At 38.4% G+C, this 22,730-nt stretch overlaps 1 protein-coding gene across 1 annotated transcript in view; it reads right to left on the bottom strand.

Annotated features, from left to right (window-relative positions):
* Positions 1–22,730, bottom strand: part of LOC131066904 (actin-related protein 2) — a 167,491-nt gene that overhangs the window by 39,142 nt on the left and 105,619 nt on the right. Inside the window, exon 11 of the mRNA XM_058001790.2 lies at positions 6,055–6,138. Coding sequence (XP_057857773.1) covers positions 6,055–6,138 — 84 coding nt within the window. The remainder of the gene's footprint in view (positions 1–6,054; positions 6,139–22,730) is intronic.

Here is a 22,730-nt window from a genome sequence, read left to right as displayed (position 1 = left end):
AGACTACTCATTCCCATTGGCATGCCCTAGCCAATGCCATGGATCTACTACTTACCAACCACCCTCCTAACCCAAGGGCATACTTACATTACAAGCTGCTTTTCTACTATAGGTGCTACACCAACCTTGGAGTTAGGGGAGATTCTACAGGAGGCTTCAATGGCTCCATTTCAAACACAAACAAGGATATTCAAGTAGATTTTCTTACAATCTTCACTAGCACATGTTTTTCAGGTTTTCATTCACCCTTCATTGCAATTTGTTAGTAGCATGGTGCTTTATTTTGTCTTACATACTTCTATGCTTCCCCAAGCTTTCCAAGTTGGAAACAAAAAGAGATGTGGGGATGTGTTTCCAATATGGGAGTTTTTTGACAGTTTTTTATGCAACAACCATTAAATAAAATGACATTTTTAGAAATATAAGGAAATTTCAAATATTCATATGATAACATTGATAAAGCATTCATCATAGAAATTATAGAGCCTTAATACATAACATTAGACTTGAGTTGAGATTTCACATGCGAGTTGACAAACAAAATAATAAAATTTAAATGCTTTCACTATCAATGTGCTTATATAAGAATTACAAAAACTTGTCCAAAGTCTGAAAGTTTCGACTAAAAAATGACCAAAACATAGAAAATATATAGTTGTCCCTAATCAGCATCTACATCTAATAGGTTTGCATCAAAATCAGAATCTAAGTCCAATTCATTGCCACTATAAGGGGCTACCTCAATCAATGGAACCCCAACCAATCCCTCTTATGCCTCCTCCCCATCAAATTGTATAGCATCTTTGTGATCAACATCCTAACATGAGGCTAGAGTATGGCGATATTCAAGGTTCTATTGATCCTATAGCCGGAAGGTACCACGTATGGCCACCAACTTCTCTAATTGTCTAGAGGTAAGGTTATTCCACTTGACTAATTGGATGAAGCTATATGTGGACCAATTTCTCTCTATGGTAGAGAAACTAGCAACTTGTGAAAGGAGGCAACTAGCAAGTATCCTCAACTCTAATGCATCCTTGCCATGCCACATCCACCATCCAATAAGGTTAGTTTGAGCTAATGTAGCTCTATTAATCCTCACCTCTGGTTTGTTGAAGGTTGGACGACAAAGATTGAAAATGCAAGCCACTATGTGTGAACTAAAGAAGATTCCTCATCAATATACATTTTTCAAAAGGCCTTAATGAGCCCTTCTTTCAACTCTTCACCGTGACATGGTGGCACTCTTCCAGGGCTAGCTACATATCGTCTAGGATTTGGAGCATAGTCTGCCATATAAAGTGGGGTATTCATAATGCTCCACCGTCACGCCACAGTAGGCCAAAGATGCTCCTATTGCGAAGGAGGATCCCTCCTATAATTGGTGTGCTTCATCTATCCAAGCATGCTAACTAAGGTCTCATAAATCTCTCCAAGGCTAGGAGAATCTCTATCAGCATATCTTATTGTTTGCACAATAGGCTTAATGAAAGAGCAAACCTATATGCAAGTGCAAACAAGTTACAAAATTAAAACTTTAAAAAAAATTAATAATTTAAGACTCAAATATAAAGTGAATGCTATTCCACAAAATCAAAATAATTTAAAAGTTAGAAACATTAATAAATTAACTTTTAAAAAATTTAATCATAAAACCAACAATTTTTACCTCATTGTGGACCACCAAACATCATCGAGGATGTTTTGTTTCACATTTCTTTCTTCAAGTGTATTTGTGTCTGACAATCTACCCCACTCTGGATTGACCACCATTAGTTGTAAAGCCTTCCACACCTCAATCATCCTCTCTAACAAAATAAAATAGTTGGAATATCTAATATCCACGAGCTTGAGGAATTCTTTCCTCGAAAAAGTCCTTAACAGAGCAAATGAAGTGTGATGATTGCAAATCAACATCTATACATCTCTAGCCTCTAACACCATTGCTTTCATCCAAGATATATTAGCAATGTCCATCAATGCATGAACACAACATGTGCTCCAAAAAATGTCCATATAAGCACCATCCACCATCAAGCTAGCTAACTTACACACAAGTTCAATCAATCACCACTTGTACAACATTAGCGACTCCAACCTCTTCTATGGTATTCTCCCTAGGTATTAGCGGCTCCATCAATGCATTGCTTAATACAAAAGAAAAATAAACAAAATACCCTCCATAGGTATTCGGAAATTTTTTAAAATGCAAAAGAATTTGAACAAACAAATGGTAGATGGCAAACTTACATATTTGATTCCATAGTGCCTTCTTTCCACCACTTTTCTCTCCTCTTTTCATTACTGTTTCTTCTCTTGCTGCTATTTTAGACAAGATTGAAAATTGTCAAAATAAGATTCTTTTCTTACTTTTAGTTCTTTGAGGATTGTATTGGGTCTAGGTTTGGTTTAAAGGGGTGGAGGAATCCTTGTTTTTCGATTAAACATATATTTTATTAAATGCTTTTGAAAATTTGTTCAGCTGTAGGGAACAACTAGCCTCCTCAAGATAGTTGGAGCACATCTAGACGTACCTTGGCCATCCCAACGATGGCTAGACATCCCTTCGTACTTTTTAGGCAGCAAAGGGGAACAAAAGGGGGATGTTTCCTACCCGTCCTCACATCCTCGAAACATGCCCTACAGGGGACGTGAGCATTTTGAGAAAAAGATGTGTCCCCAAGGAGCACTAACATACTTTTGTTGTTTTGATTCTAGGCTATCTTTACCTATGAATTTTTATTATTATGTCATATCCCCTCTTTTCCCAATAATCAATTATTAAAATTATGATTAAAGAGTTTTTCAACACTATAAATAGATAGATAAATATTAAATAAAATTTCAATATAAAATATTAAATTTATATTTTAATTGACAACTCAGAACTTGGTGTCTAGATTTAGGTCCTATGGGTCCTAAAGTGTGAAGGTATATTTTCAAACTGGAGGAAAAACTTCCACTATGGAATTTTTGATATTCCAACTTCGTCATAGATCTATTTTGTATGTACTCAAGGACAAAACTCCCTGCTCTACAAATTTGAGGTGTGGACAAAAAACCTTGCCTCCAGCTTTGGCAATTTCGTTTCAAGGTTGCATGGTTTACTAATTTGAATGATTGTGAGACATTTTCAGGAATTGAAGTTGATCACACTCAACATTTGCCCTAATGCCAAGCAAAAAGTCATCATCATTCAATCACTAGCAAAATCAATAGAGAGGTGTCTAGAATTTGGCCAGATCGCCACTATTTATGCAGGTTCAAGGTCAAATTGTGGCACCTACAATCCTCACCAGAGTAGAATTAATCCATTGAGAATTTAAAAGTGGCAAATCAACCCTAAGGAGTCAATGCTAATCATCAAGTGCAATGTCGATGTTTACCCTAGCAATGCAACTCTGTTGAAGGATTGTGTAATATAGTTTCGAGAAATGTCCAAACTCGCCTAGACTTAACAAGTCTCGAGGCACGTGACATCAGACATGTTCGGGAGACTCGACAATCGGGTACTCATCAAACTCGCTGAGTCTCCAAGACTCACCATACACGCAAGACCAAGCAAGTCTCGCAAGGTAGACTCGGCCATTTTAGTTATTTCTTTTTAAAAAAATTAAAACCTTTCAATGCTTGTTTGGTTTATGACATGTCCATCTATGATTTACAAAAAAGTATGAAAATGGTATGCACCATGAAGTTGGTGTGGTTTTGAAGGTCTTCATTTGGGCTAAGTGGTAGGGGCTCTGCCCCTTGACCATGCCCTATATCATGACAAGGAACTAGACAAGAGCACTACCACTAGACCCTGTGAGGGGAGCTTCCCATCAACCCCACTGGGGACGTTGCCCCCAAACCCCCACAAGGGGTGTTGCCCCCAAACCCCCATCAAACTATAATTCTAACCAAGTAATAAGCCAATAATAAATCATGATCATAAAATCTACAAAATACATATCCCATGTTGCAAATCTCTACATCTTCACAATCAAGCCACACTCAAGGATTATCTTGTTTCATACATTGGACAACTTGTTTAGTATACAAAGACTGCTATAGGCAAAATTGGCACACTATAGTCATTGTACTCCTAAATACAAGTGAAGTCACAAAATGCCATGTTCATAATGCAAACACGAATCAATTCTGCCCTGCATAGACAACTCATAGAACAATCCATCTATTAGTATCCTAGCTATGGTCAAACTAGAACATAACCGTTTATCTTTTTACATAACCATTCCTCTTTGTTAATGAGCTCGACAACAAAATGTGCAATCTTGAAGAAATCAAGAAAACTTTAATAATAAATCCCTCACGTGTATATATGCACGAGTCACTAAGACAAAAGCAAATATCATGGCTACATAATTATCCAGGACCTATCTTAGACGCCAGTGCATGACTTGCCATGATAATGGGATTAGTAATGCAGACTCCTCTAAGCCATAGACTTCTAATTTTAGTTTTGATATTTGTTTTGATGCCACGTATTTCATAATCCATGAGATTTGTATACATTTGACAATATTTATAATTTTAAATTTATGTATCTACTAATGTCGTTTCCTTCAACTAAAAATTATAATTCATTTTTATACTCATGTGATTGTTGTCTACTTGTGTATATGGTCAAAGCAGCTTCTATTTGATTAGTTTATCATGTCTCTAAAGTTTACTTCTTAAAGGGTGCTTTAAACAAGTTTTGAATCCTTAAAAATCTGTAAATTTCATGATTTTTTCAATTTGCCAAGTCTTTGCTGAGTCCGAGTGTCAAGTCCCAAGTCCAAATTAAAAATCAGCTTGCTGAATCTGAGTCTTATACCACTGCCATATGCATCCAGGATTGGACTGCACATACATTAAGGAGATAAATACACTAATACAGTCATTGGGAACTACAGTACATTAGGAGCTGTCTGACCAGGGGTTATTTAAGGCCGGCCATACACCTGCATCAGATCGCCCAAGCCCTTTGTGACTTCAAAGATTTCATAAATTCAATTGAATGTTCTACATGGTGATTCAGAATCTTGTGGGAAATATAATAATAATATTGTGTAATATTGTGGGTCACTTCCAGCTAACTAGGGTGTCATATATTTTTGAACCTAGACTGCAAACTTATATTTGAATTTAAATTCACTTTGGCTGTACATTTCATTCAATTTCAACTTCAAGCTAGCATTAGGGTTTCCGCACAGTTTGTTTGGGGAACATTTCATATTAACTACTATAACCTCTACTTCCATTGGCCTAATTTAATCATTTGTAGGTAGTTTTATAATTTCTTTTTTTCTTTTTTTCTTTCTGACAGTCACACATCTAACCCCCGGGCCCCAGAACACAAATTTAAATACCGGTGCATGCATAACATACATCAAAACAAATCATTTTTATTTTTATCTCAGTTTTGTGTTCCACCTATTGTTTTCCTTTTTGGTTAGTCATTGGCACGATATTTCATTTTTTCTTTGAACCTATCTTTATCTGTGTCATTCTAGAATTAAACACACAAGTATCTAGGTAGTTCTCAAAGCTAAACAATTGTTCTCGATTGATCAATGATTCAGACAACAGAGTCTATCTTACCGAATCTTGATGCTTGAGATTTATTTTAGGAGCAAATAAAATAAAAAATATTCCAATTCAGATAACATCCATTTAAACACGCTGAAAGAAAGTTTTTTAAATCTCTATAGACATTCAAAAAGGATATTTTCTAAACACACAATATCATCCAAACCAGACTCCATAGGTAGGTACTTCTCAAAGAAAAACATTTTTTCTCAATTGAACAAGGATTTAGGCAACAAAGTCTATCTTACCTAGCCTTAATGTTTGAGATTAATTTCGGGTGCAAATATAATGAACTATAATCCTATTCAGATAGCATCCATTTATAAATACATTGAAAGAAAGCTTTTGAAAATCTCTATATATAATTTAAAAAGGACATTTTTAAAATCTATAAGGATGCTCATAAATTGAGGGCAACTACACACAAAAAATAGCCTTTGGTAGCAACAGATCTATGTTAGAAAAGAAGTCACATACAGTCATGCGATTGTCTATGTCCATTTCTTGAATACAGCGGAATACCATATCTGCCATGCCATCTCCTTCCACATCTATAAGCTCCTGTAGTTCAAATTCGAACAATTTATCCATTAAATGGTGTGAGCTACCAGCTATTATGAAGAAATATATTGCACAAAATTGGAGAAAAATATAGAACCTTCATTTGATCTCAAATACAGAAGTAAAAAGTCCTAAATCGTCCTAACTATGATTTAATTATAAGTTCTGACTCTGTTTATAAATATCTAGAAAATAAACAGTGAGCTGCAAACCAGCAGTTATTCACAAAAATTTATATGACCATCACCGACACCCATTGAATGACTATGAATATTTTGAAAAATTATAATATAGCTCCTGCAGCATTCTAAGCTGTGTACCTGTTTCGGAGTTAGAAAGATGATACATCCCATGGGATTAAGACAACCACTAATTAACTAATACAATGACCATGTAAATGTGCATCCATTATCTATTCTGTTTCGCACAGGGGTTAGACCATGAATATATTTGACAGGAAATTGTGTCGGAAGGAATCAAGACTCTTCCACTCTGTCTCTAGGAATTTTTCTCAGTTTTGGATCGCACCAGGAAATGTTCTTGATTGAAGAGAAACAGCTTCAAACGGAAGCCTAATATCAAAGCAAAAGAATCTGAATCAACACAATGGCTGTTAGAGATCAGCACAGAGTTTGTTGCATGGAGCAGAAGATTCACACCAATACAGAAGATACTGGGTATAGGACTTGGAGATCAGTTCAGACAGGGATGAATTCAAATTCCCATCTAGGAGTTTGGTGCAGTTAAGGGTAGTCAAAAACCTTAAACTCTAATATGAGAGATAACAAATTTCAACATGTGATCAGTTAGCATATTATGACAAAAGTGAAGATTAGACACCAGGCAGGCAACAGACAGTCCAGGTGGGTTCTTACGGAAATGAATCCAAAGACAGATTTCACATTAGATCAAACCTGTGTATCAGATATATCAGGTGTATATCTGAGGGGTGCTTTGCTGGTCTTTCTAATTTCATTAAATAACATATACATACAAAATTAAGTTGGTTAGTGTTGATGTGTTTTTTATACACTATGCAACACAAAATAAAATACCAAAGGCATTCTATCCTCTCTTGATCAAAATATCCTCGGATGCTGAATTATGTGATCACCCTAGACGACTCCAAGGTTTCTATAGTCAGGTCTTGACGTGTGGATAGGTCAAAGGTTAATGTGATTTGCTGGTAATCCAAGGTGGACTTACGTTGATGCATGAACTTGGTTGGAATACTGCTGGAATGTGGAAATTAACTTGATTTTAAAAAAGGGCAAAAGACATAAGGTTTAGGGATTCTAATCTAATCCTAAGAATGTAGGAACGATGGACAATCTTTGGTAAAATTCGACTAAGCCTTGCTTTGACATGGAAAGCAACAACTCCACAAAGCTTAGTGAGATCTTCTAAGTACATGATGTTCAAATCACTATCAACAACAAGAATACCATCAAAGCAATGCATATAAAAGTGTGAATAGCAATTGAAGTTAGGCTTATTTAAGGATTCCAATTGACCACACAAGGCAAACTTATAATCAGCAAATTGCTAGTGGTATGGATATATGAATTCCACCATTGATCATACACATAGTTCTTTCATTCATCTAAACAACATGAAAATGAATCGAGAAGTAGAGACCATGTAACTTGTTGAAATAACACATCAAATTCACCATAGCTTCAATGAAATCATATGCTCTTTACAGCAAAGTCTTGGCAACAATCTTTGCCTTCCCCTTATCTATCTTCTACTCTATTGTTATGTATTCTCCATTCGCCTGCTACTAACTGTTAACTCCTTACAAATGAGAAAAATGAGGCTTATATAGATAGCGCTTTACAATGAATGGCTCAGATTGTTCACAATCAATGGCCAAAATTACAAGATGAAAACCCTAATTAGGGTTTGTGATAACAAACTCCTTTTGACCAATGAGAAAATTACACAGGTTCAATATTGAATGCGAACCAATGAAATATGAGAGTAGGTAGCTCAAAGTTTGTGCCTCCATAGGATGAGTCAGGTGCATTGCATCTAGACATGTTGATGTGGAACCTCTTGATTGGTGGAATGATGACAAGGATGACACCTCAATTTGCACTTGTAGACTTGACAGATCAATACAAAGTGTTTGAACAATATCTCTTGATATTCAACATTATTCAATTTTCTCAACATGATAATGATGGTTGATCTTCCCTTATTCATGATCTTAATCTTGTCATTCCTTGGTGTCTTTCTTGACTTCATGTTATGGAATCCTTAATTTCTCATCACCTCCTTGTAGTGTGAACCTTGCCTTGATGTTGTCTTGTTGTTGAACCTAAGTCCTTCATCTTTGCAATGTTTTGAATCTTCTTCCATGCTTTTGAAACCTTGACTCCTTTACATTGTATCACACCTGCAAGAACAAGGAAAACTCCTTAAAGAATAACTACAAATGAGGAGCAATACTTGAAAACTTCTAAAGAATGCATATATAATAGCCCTTGCTCACTTATTACTAATCCTAGAAATGACTATCTTAAGTCTGATTTTAGACTTGCATCTCTGATTTTCAAGCCATTTGAGGTCTACTAAAATGTTAATTTTCACAAAATATTGACTTGATTTGCCTTCAATGTATTTTTTGATCAAATGCAATGATCAAAAGTTAATTGTAAAATCACAATATTAGGTGAAATTCACTGCCTTGAAATGCAGATCCAATTTGAAATTGCTTGATTGCCTTGAGAGATGTTTGAAATGAACTTGAAAACATCTCTTTATATAGGAGCTGCATGTCCAAGAGTCACCACTCTTCACCTTAATCTCTTCTAGGCCCAATTAAATCATATGTAAATAAAAATGTTTATTAACTTTCTATTTGCTGGGCACTCTTATCCTTATGACAGCCGACTTGAATCTCATGTGCTAAAAGGGGGGGTCGGCATTTTTCTTTTGTTTTGTATTTGCATTAGTGTGATCAATGAATTCATGTTCATTTGCATCCACTAATCGGTGATTGTCAAACCATTTGTATCATGACTTGGGTCTTTTTCACTCTCCTTTGCATTTCAAGATTTTGATCTTCATTCATAGCAACTTGAGCGGTGAATATCAAACCATTTGTACTTCCACACTGTTGGTGTCTGTTTTATCATCTACCAAACATTAGGATAGGATGCTCGAAGGTATTCTATCCTCTCCTGAAAAATCACTATTGATTCCAAGGTCTATATGTGCAAACAAGCGACTTTAGTGGAATAGCTTCTTGGGTAGTGTATGCTGATATTTCAAGGGGGACTTACGTTTAACAAGTATCTTGAACTGCTGGACTTAGATGCATTTAGCAATTTTAGGCTCTTCTTTTTTCGGGGGGGAATTTTCTGGGATTAAGACTTTCAAAAGAAAGGAGAAAAGAGATAGGGTTTAGGAAGGCTAATCTAATCCTATGAACTCTGGAGACGGTATCAACTGGATGCTCTCGAGAAACCAAACTTTGTTTCGCCACACTAGGGACAACTACACAAACTCGGTGCAATCTTCGATGGGTTGTGCTTATGATCGAGATGTTGGGATGCACAGAGGACAGGCTCAAACTAACTTTGCACGGTAAAATGGAAATCATCCATTTACCAAAAGTATGAGCGGAGATACACCATCAATTGACACTTATCAAATCCTTCATTCAAATTAACAACAATGAAAGCAAATCTAGATTAATTTTAACTAAATGTTGAGGAAATTGAAACCATGCAAATCATTCAAACAATAGGGATTACAAAGCAGCGCACATGCAATATATTATCTAGAAATGACCTTACGCAACAATACATCAAAAAACTCACACTCTCCAAATGAGAGGAGGCAACCTTATATAGTTTTTCAAAATGAATGAATGGCCGAGATCAAACAGCGATCAAGGGCCAAGATTGAAAGTCTTAAACCCTAATTAGGGTTTCCCAAAATACTATCAGCTCAAACAAATGAAAGAGTGACACGTGGCGCAGCTGCTAATTTCACTTAGGTGAGTGGCCACTTTCTTCTTTTAGAGATTCGACGTATCTGGACACAATGAGCTTCACCTCCTCCATGGTGACACTTGGCAAACTACCAATCTGGAAGTCGATGATGTCCACATCATCAGTACATGTGGCAAGAATGCCTTCCCACTCAACTGCTTGGGTGAGGAAGTTCTCATCGATGGAGAGGAAGTTTGCAATCTTTGAAAGATCGCCTTTGTCAATCATCCCTGAATCCTTAAAGAAGCTTGCCTGAATCCTGGCTCTCAGGTTTTCTGCTTGTAAATGCTTCTGCCTTAGGCTTTCCTTCTTCCAGATCTCTGACGCCACACGGAATACCTTGCCCAGGATCTCTCTAACACTTGCCTCTGTCTCAAAGCACTTGGTCTCAGATTTCTTCAGAACCTCAATCCGAGTGACCAGAGTATAGTACCATGTGCTGAAGTCATACCTGTCTCCTGTCTGTATGATACCTGCATCCGCTAAGCTTCTCTTTGACATGCCTCGGATAACCTTCAGATGTAAGAGTAGTTCATTCTGAATTTCATCCACTTCTTCCCAATTGGAGGCTAGATCCCGGATACGATCGATCAGTAAAGAGGCTGACTCGTGCTGATACTAAATTTTCCACCAATGTGTCAACACGCACCGAAGCGTCTGAAATCCACTCCTTTGCTTGAGTGTACGAGCCCTTCATATCATCATAGTCTTTCATTGATCCCTGCTGAAGAGGTTGTGGCGGGGTAACTGGGATCTCACGGTTGAGTGGACTAGTAAGATGGAGAACATACTTCCTCCACTGTTGGTTCTCTTCTTCAACCTTCTTCCTCTTTTCCTTTTCGTGAGCTAGACTCGCCTTTAGAACGTTGCAGGAGTCGTCAAAATATTGGACCTCTTGGTCCTGGGTGGGCTTACCCAGCTCTATGGTGGTAACCTTGTAATCATCCGCGGTGACATTGTCTCTAGTCTTCCCTTCTTTGGGCACCGCTATCTGGACTGTCCTGAATCCTGCACTATCTCTCTGAATTAAGGAGAACTTCCTGGCGGGTTTGGGTGGTTTAGTTATAGTGGGTTCATTCACCTTCTCCAGAAATGCTGCAGTGACCTCTTCGGAGTAGGCCTCCTTGGAAACCTTGGTCTTTATCCTTTCTCTCAGCCAATCCGGAATGGTTGATTGCTCTACAGTGTTCTGGTCAAACTCATCATCTGCCTATCCTGGGTTTGCTGGTATGCCATCCAAGAAGACTGTAGGTGCTTCAGTTTTCTCTCTGTCTGGACTTTGGAAGACCTCTTCCACTACTTCCTTAACTGGTTGAGAAAGCACTCTTACTTCATCATCAATCATGCAGATGTTCATCTCTTGCTCCCCAATTGCATTCTGATCGGGCGCAATGGAATCAGCACTTAGGATGGAATGGCCTTCGCTGGACTCTCTTCTTTCACCTACAACCCTTTTCCCTATAAACTTTGTGGAGCTTCCAACCAACTCCTTCCTCTTTTGAGACCCAACACTTTCTGGATTTCGAACATCCCTGGCGGAGGTACAAGGATTGATGGACAGAGTATCATCTAATCCCATTAATTCGTAAGTCAAGGTCACACCTTTGGCCTTCAACTGCTTTGTCTTTTCAGACGCCCACCACCTTGAATACTCAACCACCGACCTCATGAGGTCTGCTAGATCTAATTTCTCTCCCTCTGTCCAATCTATTAAAACTAAGGATTCATTTCTCATCTTTTCAAAGCCCGGTTGTTGAAGTTCTAGGCTTTCTTCTACCTGATCGGCAACTCTGAATACTTTTGTTGCTCTCACCATACTCAAAGGGATTCTTGACCAAAATCTCTTCCTGATCTCGAAGCTATCGGTTGCATTAGCCCAGTAGTCTTCTAGATCCAGTCTGTGCTCAAACGTTGTTCCTTCGACCTTCTTTATCCTATGGAATGGATCGAAATTCCTTCTTGCCTTGTATTGATAGAAGGGATAACAAGCCAGCTCCTTCTCAACGGTTGCAGCAGCTTGTGATGATGGACATGTTTCCAGCCCATTGCCAATTGTAAGTGAGGACGTTCCTACCTTCTTCTGCTTATCCCTTTGAATCACTATATATTCCTCCAATTGTCTCACAACCTCGAGCAACACCACTCGGTTGGTAGGGTAAGCTGGAAGCTTGTATGGAGGCCCGGAGAATCCTTTAATTCGGAGGTAAGTGAATTTTGGATATTGGATGTACCAACACCCAAACCGACCGATGAAGTCCATAGACTCTTGAGAGAGCCTCTGGTGCAGCCCACCTTGAAGTGTCCGGGTAATGTGCATTGGGAAGGTATCATTCACTCTTTTGAAATGGAATTTCTCCTCCATGTGGAGCTGGGGATAGCAATCATACACTGGAAACTGGTTCTCCTTGTTCCCAACTTCTCCTCTACAAGTGAGACCTTTGTACCTGTAGGTCCTGGCTAAGGAATAAAACAAGTAAGAACTCATGAAGAAAGTCCTATTCGTCTCCAGGTTCCTCAGTTGGCTATCTACGTTGTTGCTGATCATCTTGGCCCAGTCTATCATTTTTACTCCATTGATTATTTCATTAATGAAATAATACATCCAGGGTTCGAATGGAGCTCCCTGAGGATTTCCCATTATTCTATTGAGCAGGAGAATCATGTCTCTGATGTCCTCCTTGAAGTATGCTCGCACTAGGCTCTTCCTCTAGAGTTTGGAGGCGCCCTTCCTCGGCTTGTCTGGCCAGGAATGGTTAACTATGGCATCATATTCCTCTAGGTGGTCCTAGTACAGACTGTTAGCTTCGTCCTTTGTCATATACATTGTGTTGTGGTACTCTGGGATCCTGAAGGCCTCTCTGATGGCCTCATCACTGATATTCGCCAGCACTCTTCCATCAGGTGCAACAATGTCCTTACTAATGGGGTTGTAGTGTTTGGCACATTCGACTACTAGTTCATTGCACTGCATGGTGGGGAGGAAGCTTGCAGCATGCACGATGCCACTCTTCATCATCTTTCGCGCAATGGTGGTAGGCACAAGGTTGTCCAGACCAAACATTCGCTTCTTAAATTCCCTCAGATTGATGTGTCCAAGGTTGGTGTCGCTGATGTTCTTCCATTTTGAAGTCATCCTCGACTTGGGAGGAGCATCTTTGTCTACTTGAAATTTCATAATGTCTAGGGCCTGCAGACAAACAATGAAATTTTAAGTTAGAAAATAATTTGCAAAGTTTCGAAAACAACGGGGCTGCGAAATGGGTAAGTGTTGGAAAATTTCCATTTTATTCCCATACTTAGCCAAAAGAATTGGATTTTCACCTCAAAAATCCTCAATCTTAAGGCTGGTTGTAGTTACCACCAAGTGTCAAAACTTTCAAAAAAATTCATACTTAGCCAAAAAAAATGATTTTCTTTCTCCAAAATTTTCGAAAAAAAATCATTTATTAAATTCTGGAAAATATTCAGAAAAATCATAATTTTGATTCAACCTCCGACTTGGATAGAAGTAAGGCTAGAATTTTCTCCAAAATACTCAGAAAATTCAGAAAAGTTTAGATAATTCTTCCTCGTACTAGTTGCCTTTCTCCAAAAATCTGTAAAACTTTTGTTAAAAAAGTTATCTAACTTCCAGCAAAAACTTTCTCCAGATGATCTTCAGACTGAAATACTTCACTAAGCTCTCCTTAGTAACTTTGAACTTCTTGGTGTAATAATGAAGTTGATAATGAAGTATTTGTAGACAAGGTTAAATCTTCAAGTAGAAACCCTTAAAATCTTCCAACTCATACTTCTAATTTTCACTTCATGTTTCCCAGTTTTAAGAAAATATCTCAAAAAAACTTTCCATTTTGATTTAAGTTTGAAAATATCCAATAATTCTCCAATATTCTCTTTCAAAAAAAACTTTCCATTTTGGATTTAACTTTGAAGATATTTAATAATCCTTAGATATTTTCTTCATTTTGGATTTAATTTTGAAATCTCTGTGGATTTTTGTGACATCATGTTGATTTTGTTTGACCTTCCATGTGTAGGTGGACTTTTGGAAGTTTATCTTCATCTTCTTCAAGTTTTGGCGGACTTTGCCTACCTCTCCAAGGTATGGCGGAGTTTAGAGGGCCTTCCCGTGTGGTATGGTGGACTTTGGAGGTTGCTCTCTATCTTGGGCGGACTTGGGAGACCTCTCCTCATGGCCCTCCTAACCTTGGCGGACTTTGGTGGCATCTCCCCATGGCCCTCCAAACCTTGGCGGACTTTGAAGGTGGCTCTATCAAGGCGAATTTTTGGCCAAGGGCGGACTTTTTAGCACATATCCCCTAGGGCGGACTTTGAAACACATCCCCTAGGACTTTGATGACTTCACATGGCCAAGGGCGAAGTTTGGTGGCACTTCCCCATGTGAAGATTTTGGGCGGAGTTTGAATGCATGTCTAGGATGGCGGACTTTGGGGAAGGCTCCCACATGGCCTAGGCGGACTTTGCATGTCGCTCCTTACCTTGGGCGGACTTTGGTGAACTCTCCTCATGACCCTCCTAACCTTGGGCGGACTTTAGGCAAAGCTCAATCAAGGCGAATTTTGGCTAAGGCATAGGGCGGAGTTTGGACTTGGCATAGGGCGGACTTTGGGTGTTGGCCTAGGCGACTTGCACACCATCATGGGCGGACTTCAAGCACCAAGACCTTGGGCAGACTTCTTGACCTTCTCCTTAAGGCGGACTTTGGTGTGTTGGCTATCATGGCCTCTTCCAAATCATGGCGGACTTTAGAGCGTTGGCCATCATGGCCTCTTCCAAAACATGGCGGACTTTGAAGCGTTGGCCATCATGGCCTCTTTCAAAACATGGCGGACTTTAGAGTGTTGGCCATCATGGCCTCTTCCAAAACATGGCGGACTTTGAAGGGTCTTCTCTTCATGGCCTCCCACATCATTTGATCTTGCAACCATACTCTGAAACCTTCATTAGCCAGACTTAGAAAAATTCTTCAAAATTTCAAAATTTCACAGCTTAATCAAATTTAACCGGATTAACTTGAATTTTGAAATCCACGCCTAGGTGGATCATCTGAAGCAGTAGAAAGCCTAAATCTAGGGATTTAGCTTTTTAGGTCAAAACTTGGAATTTTTGAGTTCCAGTCGAAGCTGGTCAGTGGTGCAAGTGTAAACCCTAGGTTCGCATCCCGAAAAAGCAAAAAAGCCTAAAATCTAGGGATTTAGCTTTTTTAGGTCAAAACTTGGAATTTTCGAGTTCCGATTGAAGTTGGTCAGTGGTGCAAGTGTAAACCCTAGGTTCGCATCCCGAAAAAACAAAAAAGCAGACATCCCTAAAAAATAGGGAAAACTTTCTAAAAATAGCCATACCGAGGATCGGGCTGAAAGTGCCAAAAACAAAACTTCCTAAAAAATAGGAAAAATTAAAAAAAAAGCAAACTTTCTAAAAATAGAAAGTTGTCCAAATTCGTCCAAATCAATTGCGATCTTCGTCCTTTGGCCTTTCCGAGCACTCTGGTGGTGTTCGTATTCTAGAATCACATGGTTTGCAAAAACTAATTTTCAATCGTCAAGGCCTGACTTGTTCAAAACTGGACAAGGCTTGGTGAAACTGAAGCGAAAGGTCACAAGACACTAACAAAACCCTAGAAAGCAGGAAAAGAGAGGGTCCCCATTTGCAATGGGGCAATGTGTGAGAAAGGTCACAACACACACCAAGGGGGTCTTAAAGACTTCATTTGTACTTCAGTGTTTGTAATTTCAATTGTTTAAGGAGTTCATCATTGTGAATTTGTTAAGGCAATCGGCCTTCATTCGTAGCAGCACATTGATTTGATCCATTTGGAATGGTCTTATTTTTCTTAAGTGAATCGGTCTCCAAGGCTCTATTCGTACTTATGGCTTTGCACTTTCAATTACATCATAATTTTGCCTTTGTGATATTCATCAATTCAATTGGTCATTTCTCTTTCATTTGTATCACAAGACCTTGATCGGTATTTAGACCTTCATTTGCATCACATAACATTGGCGGGATTTAACCTTGCATTCATTTTTTCAATATCAAACTTGATCAACATTTTTATATCCATTTGTATTACCACACTTGGGCGGTATTTTACCCTTCATTTGTAGTTCAGTGTTTTGATCTTCATCCGTGGTTCGAGATTTTTCATTTCAATTGCATCTTGATTTTGGCCTTTTCCCTTTCAATTGTATTTCGGTGTTTTGCAATTCGTTTGTAGCATTTCCTCCTCTCCCAAGTCAAACTTGATGTGGCGGCATTTTAGGCTTCGTTTGTACTAAAGTCATTTGGTGGAAAGCATTTCTCATTCTTGCATGAACAAAACCCCTCTTGCTAAATCAGTTATTGGAGTTTTATTTGCATGAGATCTTGGCAGTATTTGGAAGATCATTTGCAAAAGGTGCAAATCTTAAACTTGTTTACTTCAACCTAGGTGGCATTTGATGATTCATTTGTATTATGTGCTGGCGGCATTTTAACCCTCATTTGTATTAGATTTTGGTCTCAAGTGCTTCATTTGTAGCAATTTGCTAGCTGGGCGGTGTTTTGTCTTTCATTTGCATCAACACACATGTTTGATTAGATTTTGATTGTTATATTATACCAAGGCAAATCGAATTTTTCAGGCTTCATTTGTACCAGCAGGTTGGGTTGATCAGATTTTGATCACCTTTTGATTCTTTTGCAGCTTCTAGGCAAATCAGCCTTCAAGGCCTCATTAGTATGAGTTGATATGTTTGATCAAACCTTGATCCTTTTGATGACACTAGGCAAACCAGTGTTTTACTCTTCATTTGTAAATGTAAGTGCTCTTGATCAAAGTTGATTGCCCTTCTCACTAAGACTGATCGGTGTTTTTGTGTTCATTTGCACAAAGTCTTTTGGTGAAAATCTTTTTTTATCTTTGTGTGAACAAGAATCTTCACTGCTAAATCAGTCCTAAGAGCTCCATTTGCATGCAATGATCTGACTAATCAAATTTTGCTTGCCTTCACCTTTTGAATCCTCCTTGATTTAGGGCTGCCATCTACATGTTGTTTGCTTGAATTTAATATGGCTGATATTGCTCTTGGTGGCTGATCAACTTCGTTGGTATCGCTTGAATTCCAACCTTAATGCTTGTTCAAATCTTTCTCTCTGCTTTCTGCTCTCTTTTTATGATCTGATAGGCAGAAATTTGTCTTTGTTTAGGCCAGCAATACTAGCTTCAATGCTTGATAAGAACCCTTTTTATGTCCGATTTTACCTTATTTGAATTTAAATCTCCAGTGTTTTATTTATGTGACATGTCCTTTACTTCAAAGGCCAGCTTCCTTATTCCTTAAAGCCTCATTGTGGATTTAAGGGCCTTAAGCCTGTGCCATAATTAGAGGTCAAAGGGAATAGTGAGGTGGATGTTCTCCCCTTTTTTTAAAAAAATTCCTTAGAACTTTTCCTTCATCTTAGAGTTTGGTGGGGCCCAAGCAATGACATGGAAGGGAGGGATGAAGAGATGTTGTGGGTTGAAAGTGAAGAGTGTTAAGGAAAGGTGCCACGTGAAAGTGAAGAGTGTTGGGGAAAGAGAGACATAAGGGATATGGATGTGGGGGATGTGCCGCGTGGAAGGGGGGTGTAAGGGATATAAGGAAAGAATGTGTCACGAGACAGGGGATAGTGAAGGATATGAAGATAAGGAGATGCTGGGAAAAAGGGGGGTGTAAGGGATGTGAAGAGATAACGTGTCGGGGCAAAGGGAGGGATAAGGGATGGTAAGGTGGAGGATGGAGGATGTAAGGAAGGTGAGGTTGGGAGGTATGATGAATGCCACGGTTAGGAGGTATAAGGGATGGTGAGTGAAGGGTTATGCTAAGGGAATGGGAGGTATAAGGGATGAAGGATGTGGGAGATGAAAGGGTAGTGAAGGATAGGCTAGGATGGGATGGGTGTTAGGTAGGTGAAGGGGTAAGGGAAGTGAGATGTGAGTTAGAGAATGTGTAGATGGAAAGAAGGGTAGCATATGAAAGGAAGGGAGGAGAGAGAGGCATGAAGGATGTCACGGCTAGGGAAGGCGTAAAGGATATGGATGTGAGATGGACGGAAGGATGGAAAGGCGGACTCCCTCTCATGAAGCAACTGATATTCCAAGTTTCACACTTTCACACATCCCTCACCTATCAGTTATCATTATCCATTGAAATATAGATTTGCTTGAGGATTATTAAATCACCCCGAATCTTCATCATGGAACTCCTGCCTGGATATGACCTAGAAATCGCATTACATCCTCTCTCAAGTAAGCGGTTAAAAGCACCAAAACTACTGCTAAGCTAGGCAACTAAACTAAGACAACTACTCCAAAAAGCAAAAAAAGTAGGGGTCCCCATTTGCAATGGGGCAATGTGTGAAAACGTCAAAACAGTTAGTACCAAGAATTAATTAACGGGCCAAAGAATATCATACCTGCATTTTATACAGGTCATTCAAAATGTTTAAATAGCCTTATCCTTCCTTTACTGTACTCTCTTTCAATCCATATTTGGGTCCCCACCCAACAAGAAACATCTCTTTCTTCAATCTTGACTTTTAAGATCTTTAGGAAAATAGAACAATTCCCGAAAATCAAACCCATTCTCACAAGGTTTTTACTCAAGAGACTTAGAAATGGTCAAAAGTATTTTACTTTTAACCATGTCTTAGCAGAAAATTGGGAGAAAATATGAAAAATAATCTTTTCAAGTCACAAACATGAGCTTTTCTCTTCTTTTTTTATTTTTACCCATTTTATAACCCCAAAGTGGAACCTAAAAATACCTAAGGGATAAGATTCTCTAACCATATCAAATGTTATTCATAATTTTTCACAATTTTTAAGTTAAAAAAGGGAAGCTTTCAATTTATATCTATTTTAACTTGAAAGAAATGCTAACATCTTCACCTATCATTTTAATTGATAAAAACGGTTTAAAATAGGAAAAAAGGAGTTAATCAACTTCACAAATATTCTCTCGCTATATCAAATATTATTCATTCTTTTTCACAGTAAGTTACTCATCCCGATACTAGTTTGGATTTAGGTTCGAGGGTTCATTTTGTGAGTTTGACCGTTTTTTTTTTTTTGGGGGGGGGGGGGGGGGGGATTGGGTTCATTTTGGATTCGTCCATACAAAAAAATATAAAAAATAGAAATCTATACATATTTTTAACAAATAAAAATATCTAAAAGTCATACAATATCAATAAAGCTCATATATAATATTTTAAAATAATAATAAAATTATAAAGAAAGTTAATATTAATAAACTAATTTGCCAATTCGGGTTCGGGTTTGGGTTCGAGAATCTGGTTTGCCAGTATGGCAAAATTTTGAAATGGGTTTTGGGTTCATTAGTACAAAAACAATGTAAAAAACATATATGTATATGTGTGTGTGTGTATGTGTATGTGTGTATTCATTGCAATACACACGATTGCATTTAAAGTCATTCATTAAAAGAATCTTTCATTCAACTTGACCTTTGTATTAAATAAAACGAGTCATTCATTAATGAATTTATAGTTCTATCATAGTATTTTATTTTTCCGACTTAACGGCTTTAAATGCACGAACCAGACTCCGCACACGAAGTGGACCCAAACCTGGCCCGGTATCCGAGCTCCGAGAAACAAACCTAGTGTTGGTGCGTGTTTTATGACACACCGAACACACAATAAAGATGCCCAAAAGACACTCTATTCTCTCTTGAATAAAATCATTGCGTATGCTAAGATTGCAAAGAAGATCATATGGTTATTCCAATGTTTATATTGTGAACTAGTGACTTTAATGTTGAATATAACTCATTTGGTTATGTATGTTGGTAACCCAAGGGGGACTTGTGGATTTCAATCATAATGAAAACTTTTTGCTTTGTTTTGGGGATTTTCTTAATTTATACTTTAAAAAGGTAAAAAGGGAAAGGGTTTTAGGAATTCTATACTACTCCTAGGAATTTAAGAGATGGCAATGATTGGGTAAAACTAATAACCACACTTTGCTTCACCACACTAGGACAGCTACACAAAGAAGGTGCAATCTCCAAATGTTGTGCTTAAGGTTTTCATACTATGAATAATACCATTAAAATGAACAATATTTATCCAAAGCAGAAGTTGAACATCTACAAAATAGGCTCAGGCTAACTTTACACAATGAACAAAACTCATCTATTCATCAAAAGTATGAGCAACAATTTCACAAATCAATACTATCAAATCTTGCATTCATTTAACAACTTTGTAAAGCAAATTCTACCCTAACTTGAAGAAAATATGAAACCATGCAGCCATGTAATAACAATAGGGATTCAAAGCAATGCAAATGAACTTTTATTATCAAAGTAGTTCTTAGCAACAACTTCAGTAATCTCTCCCATACAAATGAGAGAAGAGAAGCTTATATAGAGTTTTGATGACAAATGAAAGGCCCAGATCAAACAAAGATCAACGGTCGAGATTAAAGCATAAATACCCTAATTAGGGTTTCTAATAGCTATCCGATAAGAACAAATAAAGTAAAGACAAGTGGCACAAGGAGCCTTCTTCTAGAACGATGCATCCTTATCCTCTTTCTACAACAGCATATTCGATGAACCTAGACACAAGAGGATTGACCTCTTCCACCGTGACATGCAGCAGCATGTTTATCTTGAATTCCATTATGTCCAAGTCATCAGCATATGTGGCAGAAGCATTCTCCCATTCCAATTCTTGTTTCTAAAAGGCATCCTTGATGGAAAAGAAAATCGATGCATCATCCGAAGGAAATTCAAGTAGTGCATCATCAAATATAGAATCTGCATCATCCCTCCCATCAGGTGAATCAAATGGAAGACGAACACCTAAATCAAAAGCCTTCAAAGGCTGATCCTCAAAATTCTGCTCAGACGAGGAAAGATGAAATGGTCCTCAATCTTCATCAAAGACAACATCACGACTGAAGATGAGACGATCAGTGTCTATATCAATCAGCCAGTAAGCCTTGTGGTTGTCACTATACCCTGTAAACATAAGCTTCTGACTCTTGGAATTCAACTTAGAGCGCTCAGCATCTGGAATCCATACATATGCTAAAGAGCCAAAAACTTTCAAATGACTGATGTTGGGTTTGCGACCACTCCATGTTTCCTCAGGAGTCTTCCCTTTAACAACATGAGTGGGAGACCGATTAAGGAGATAGACAGCAGTAAACACTTCTTCTGCCCAATATTTCTTAGGAACATTTATGGGTTCCACATAGACCTAGCCATTTCTGTAATGGTGCGGTTGCGACGTTCTACAACGTCGTTTTGCTGAGGGGTGTATGGTGTGGTTAACTGACGTTTTATGCCATGTGTATCATAGAAAGTGGAGAAAGCAGTAGAACAAAACTCCCCCCCATTATCAAACCTAAGAGTAATAATAGAACAACCAGACACTTTTTCTACTAAGGCCTTAAATTTCTGAAATACAGGAAACACATCTGATTTTTGTCTAAGAAAGTAAACCCACATTTTACGACTAAAATCATCAACAAAAAGTAAGAAATACCTGCACCCAGTAACAGAAGGAGTATTCATTGGACCACATACATTAGCGTGGACCAACTGTAGTACCTTAGATGCTCGCCATGAGTCACCATCCTTGAACGGTGTCCTGTGCTGCTTCCCAGCCTGACAAGCTCCGCAAACTTGCTGATTCTGAGTTTGAATTTCAGGTAGGCCATGTACTAAATCTTCCCGAACAAGCTGAGCAAGGTAATGTATGTTCAGGTGACCATATCGTTGATGCCATAAACAAGTGATAGAGGAGGATTTTGCTGCGAAGGCATGCTCAAGAGAATCACCTGTATCCACAAGTCTGTAAAGACCATGATCCTCAATACCAACGGCAACAATAGTGTGTGCCCCACGATCAACAATCAAACACTTATGGGCACTAAAGATGGCATCAAGCTGAGGAGAATGCCGCATAATCTGACTCACTGAGAGAAGGTTCAGTTCCATACCAGGAACATAGTATACATTGAGGAATATGAGATTCCTCCCACCAGACTGTATCTGAACATTGCGCTTGCCAACAACGATATACTCTTCATCTCCTCCAAAAATAACTGGAGAGAATTCTGTAAACCAATCACGCTTGTGAGTGAAATATCGAGAAGCACCAGAATCTATATACCAAGCAGAAGATTTCACATGGTCTGCGGGTCTTTTAGCTATGAAGGCATAAAAGGCAGACTCTTTCTACTCTGTGTGCTCAACAACATTGGCTTTAGGCTAAGACCCTCCTTGCTTCCGTTGTTCGGAAGCTATGCGATTGCGACAATCCTTGATCATATGGCCATATTTGTGACAATAGTTGCACTGCACTTTATTCTTCTTCGAACCATCCTAAGACTGACTGAAGCCCTTCTATTTAGATGACTGGGAGGACAAAGATTTGCATTTATCCTTGTGAAAGGATTTGGCTACAAATGCTTGCTCTGAGGAGGACGAAGTGGCACCGCTACCAAACTGTTGTTTCCAACGATCCTGCTGCAGAAGTGTCATGTCCCTTTCTTGATCGTTATTTATA

The sequence above is a fragment of the Cryptomeria japonica genome, chromosome 9 (assembly GCF_030272615.1).
Source record: "Cryptomeria japonica chromosome 9, Sugi_1.0, whole genome shotgun sequence".
NCBI classification, from domain to species: domain Eukaryota; kingdom Viridiplantae; phylum Streptophyta; class Pinopsida; order Cupressales; family Cupressaceae; genus Cryptomeria; species Cryptomeria japonica.
This window is presented reverse-complemented; position numbering and strand designations above follow the sequence as displayed.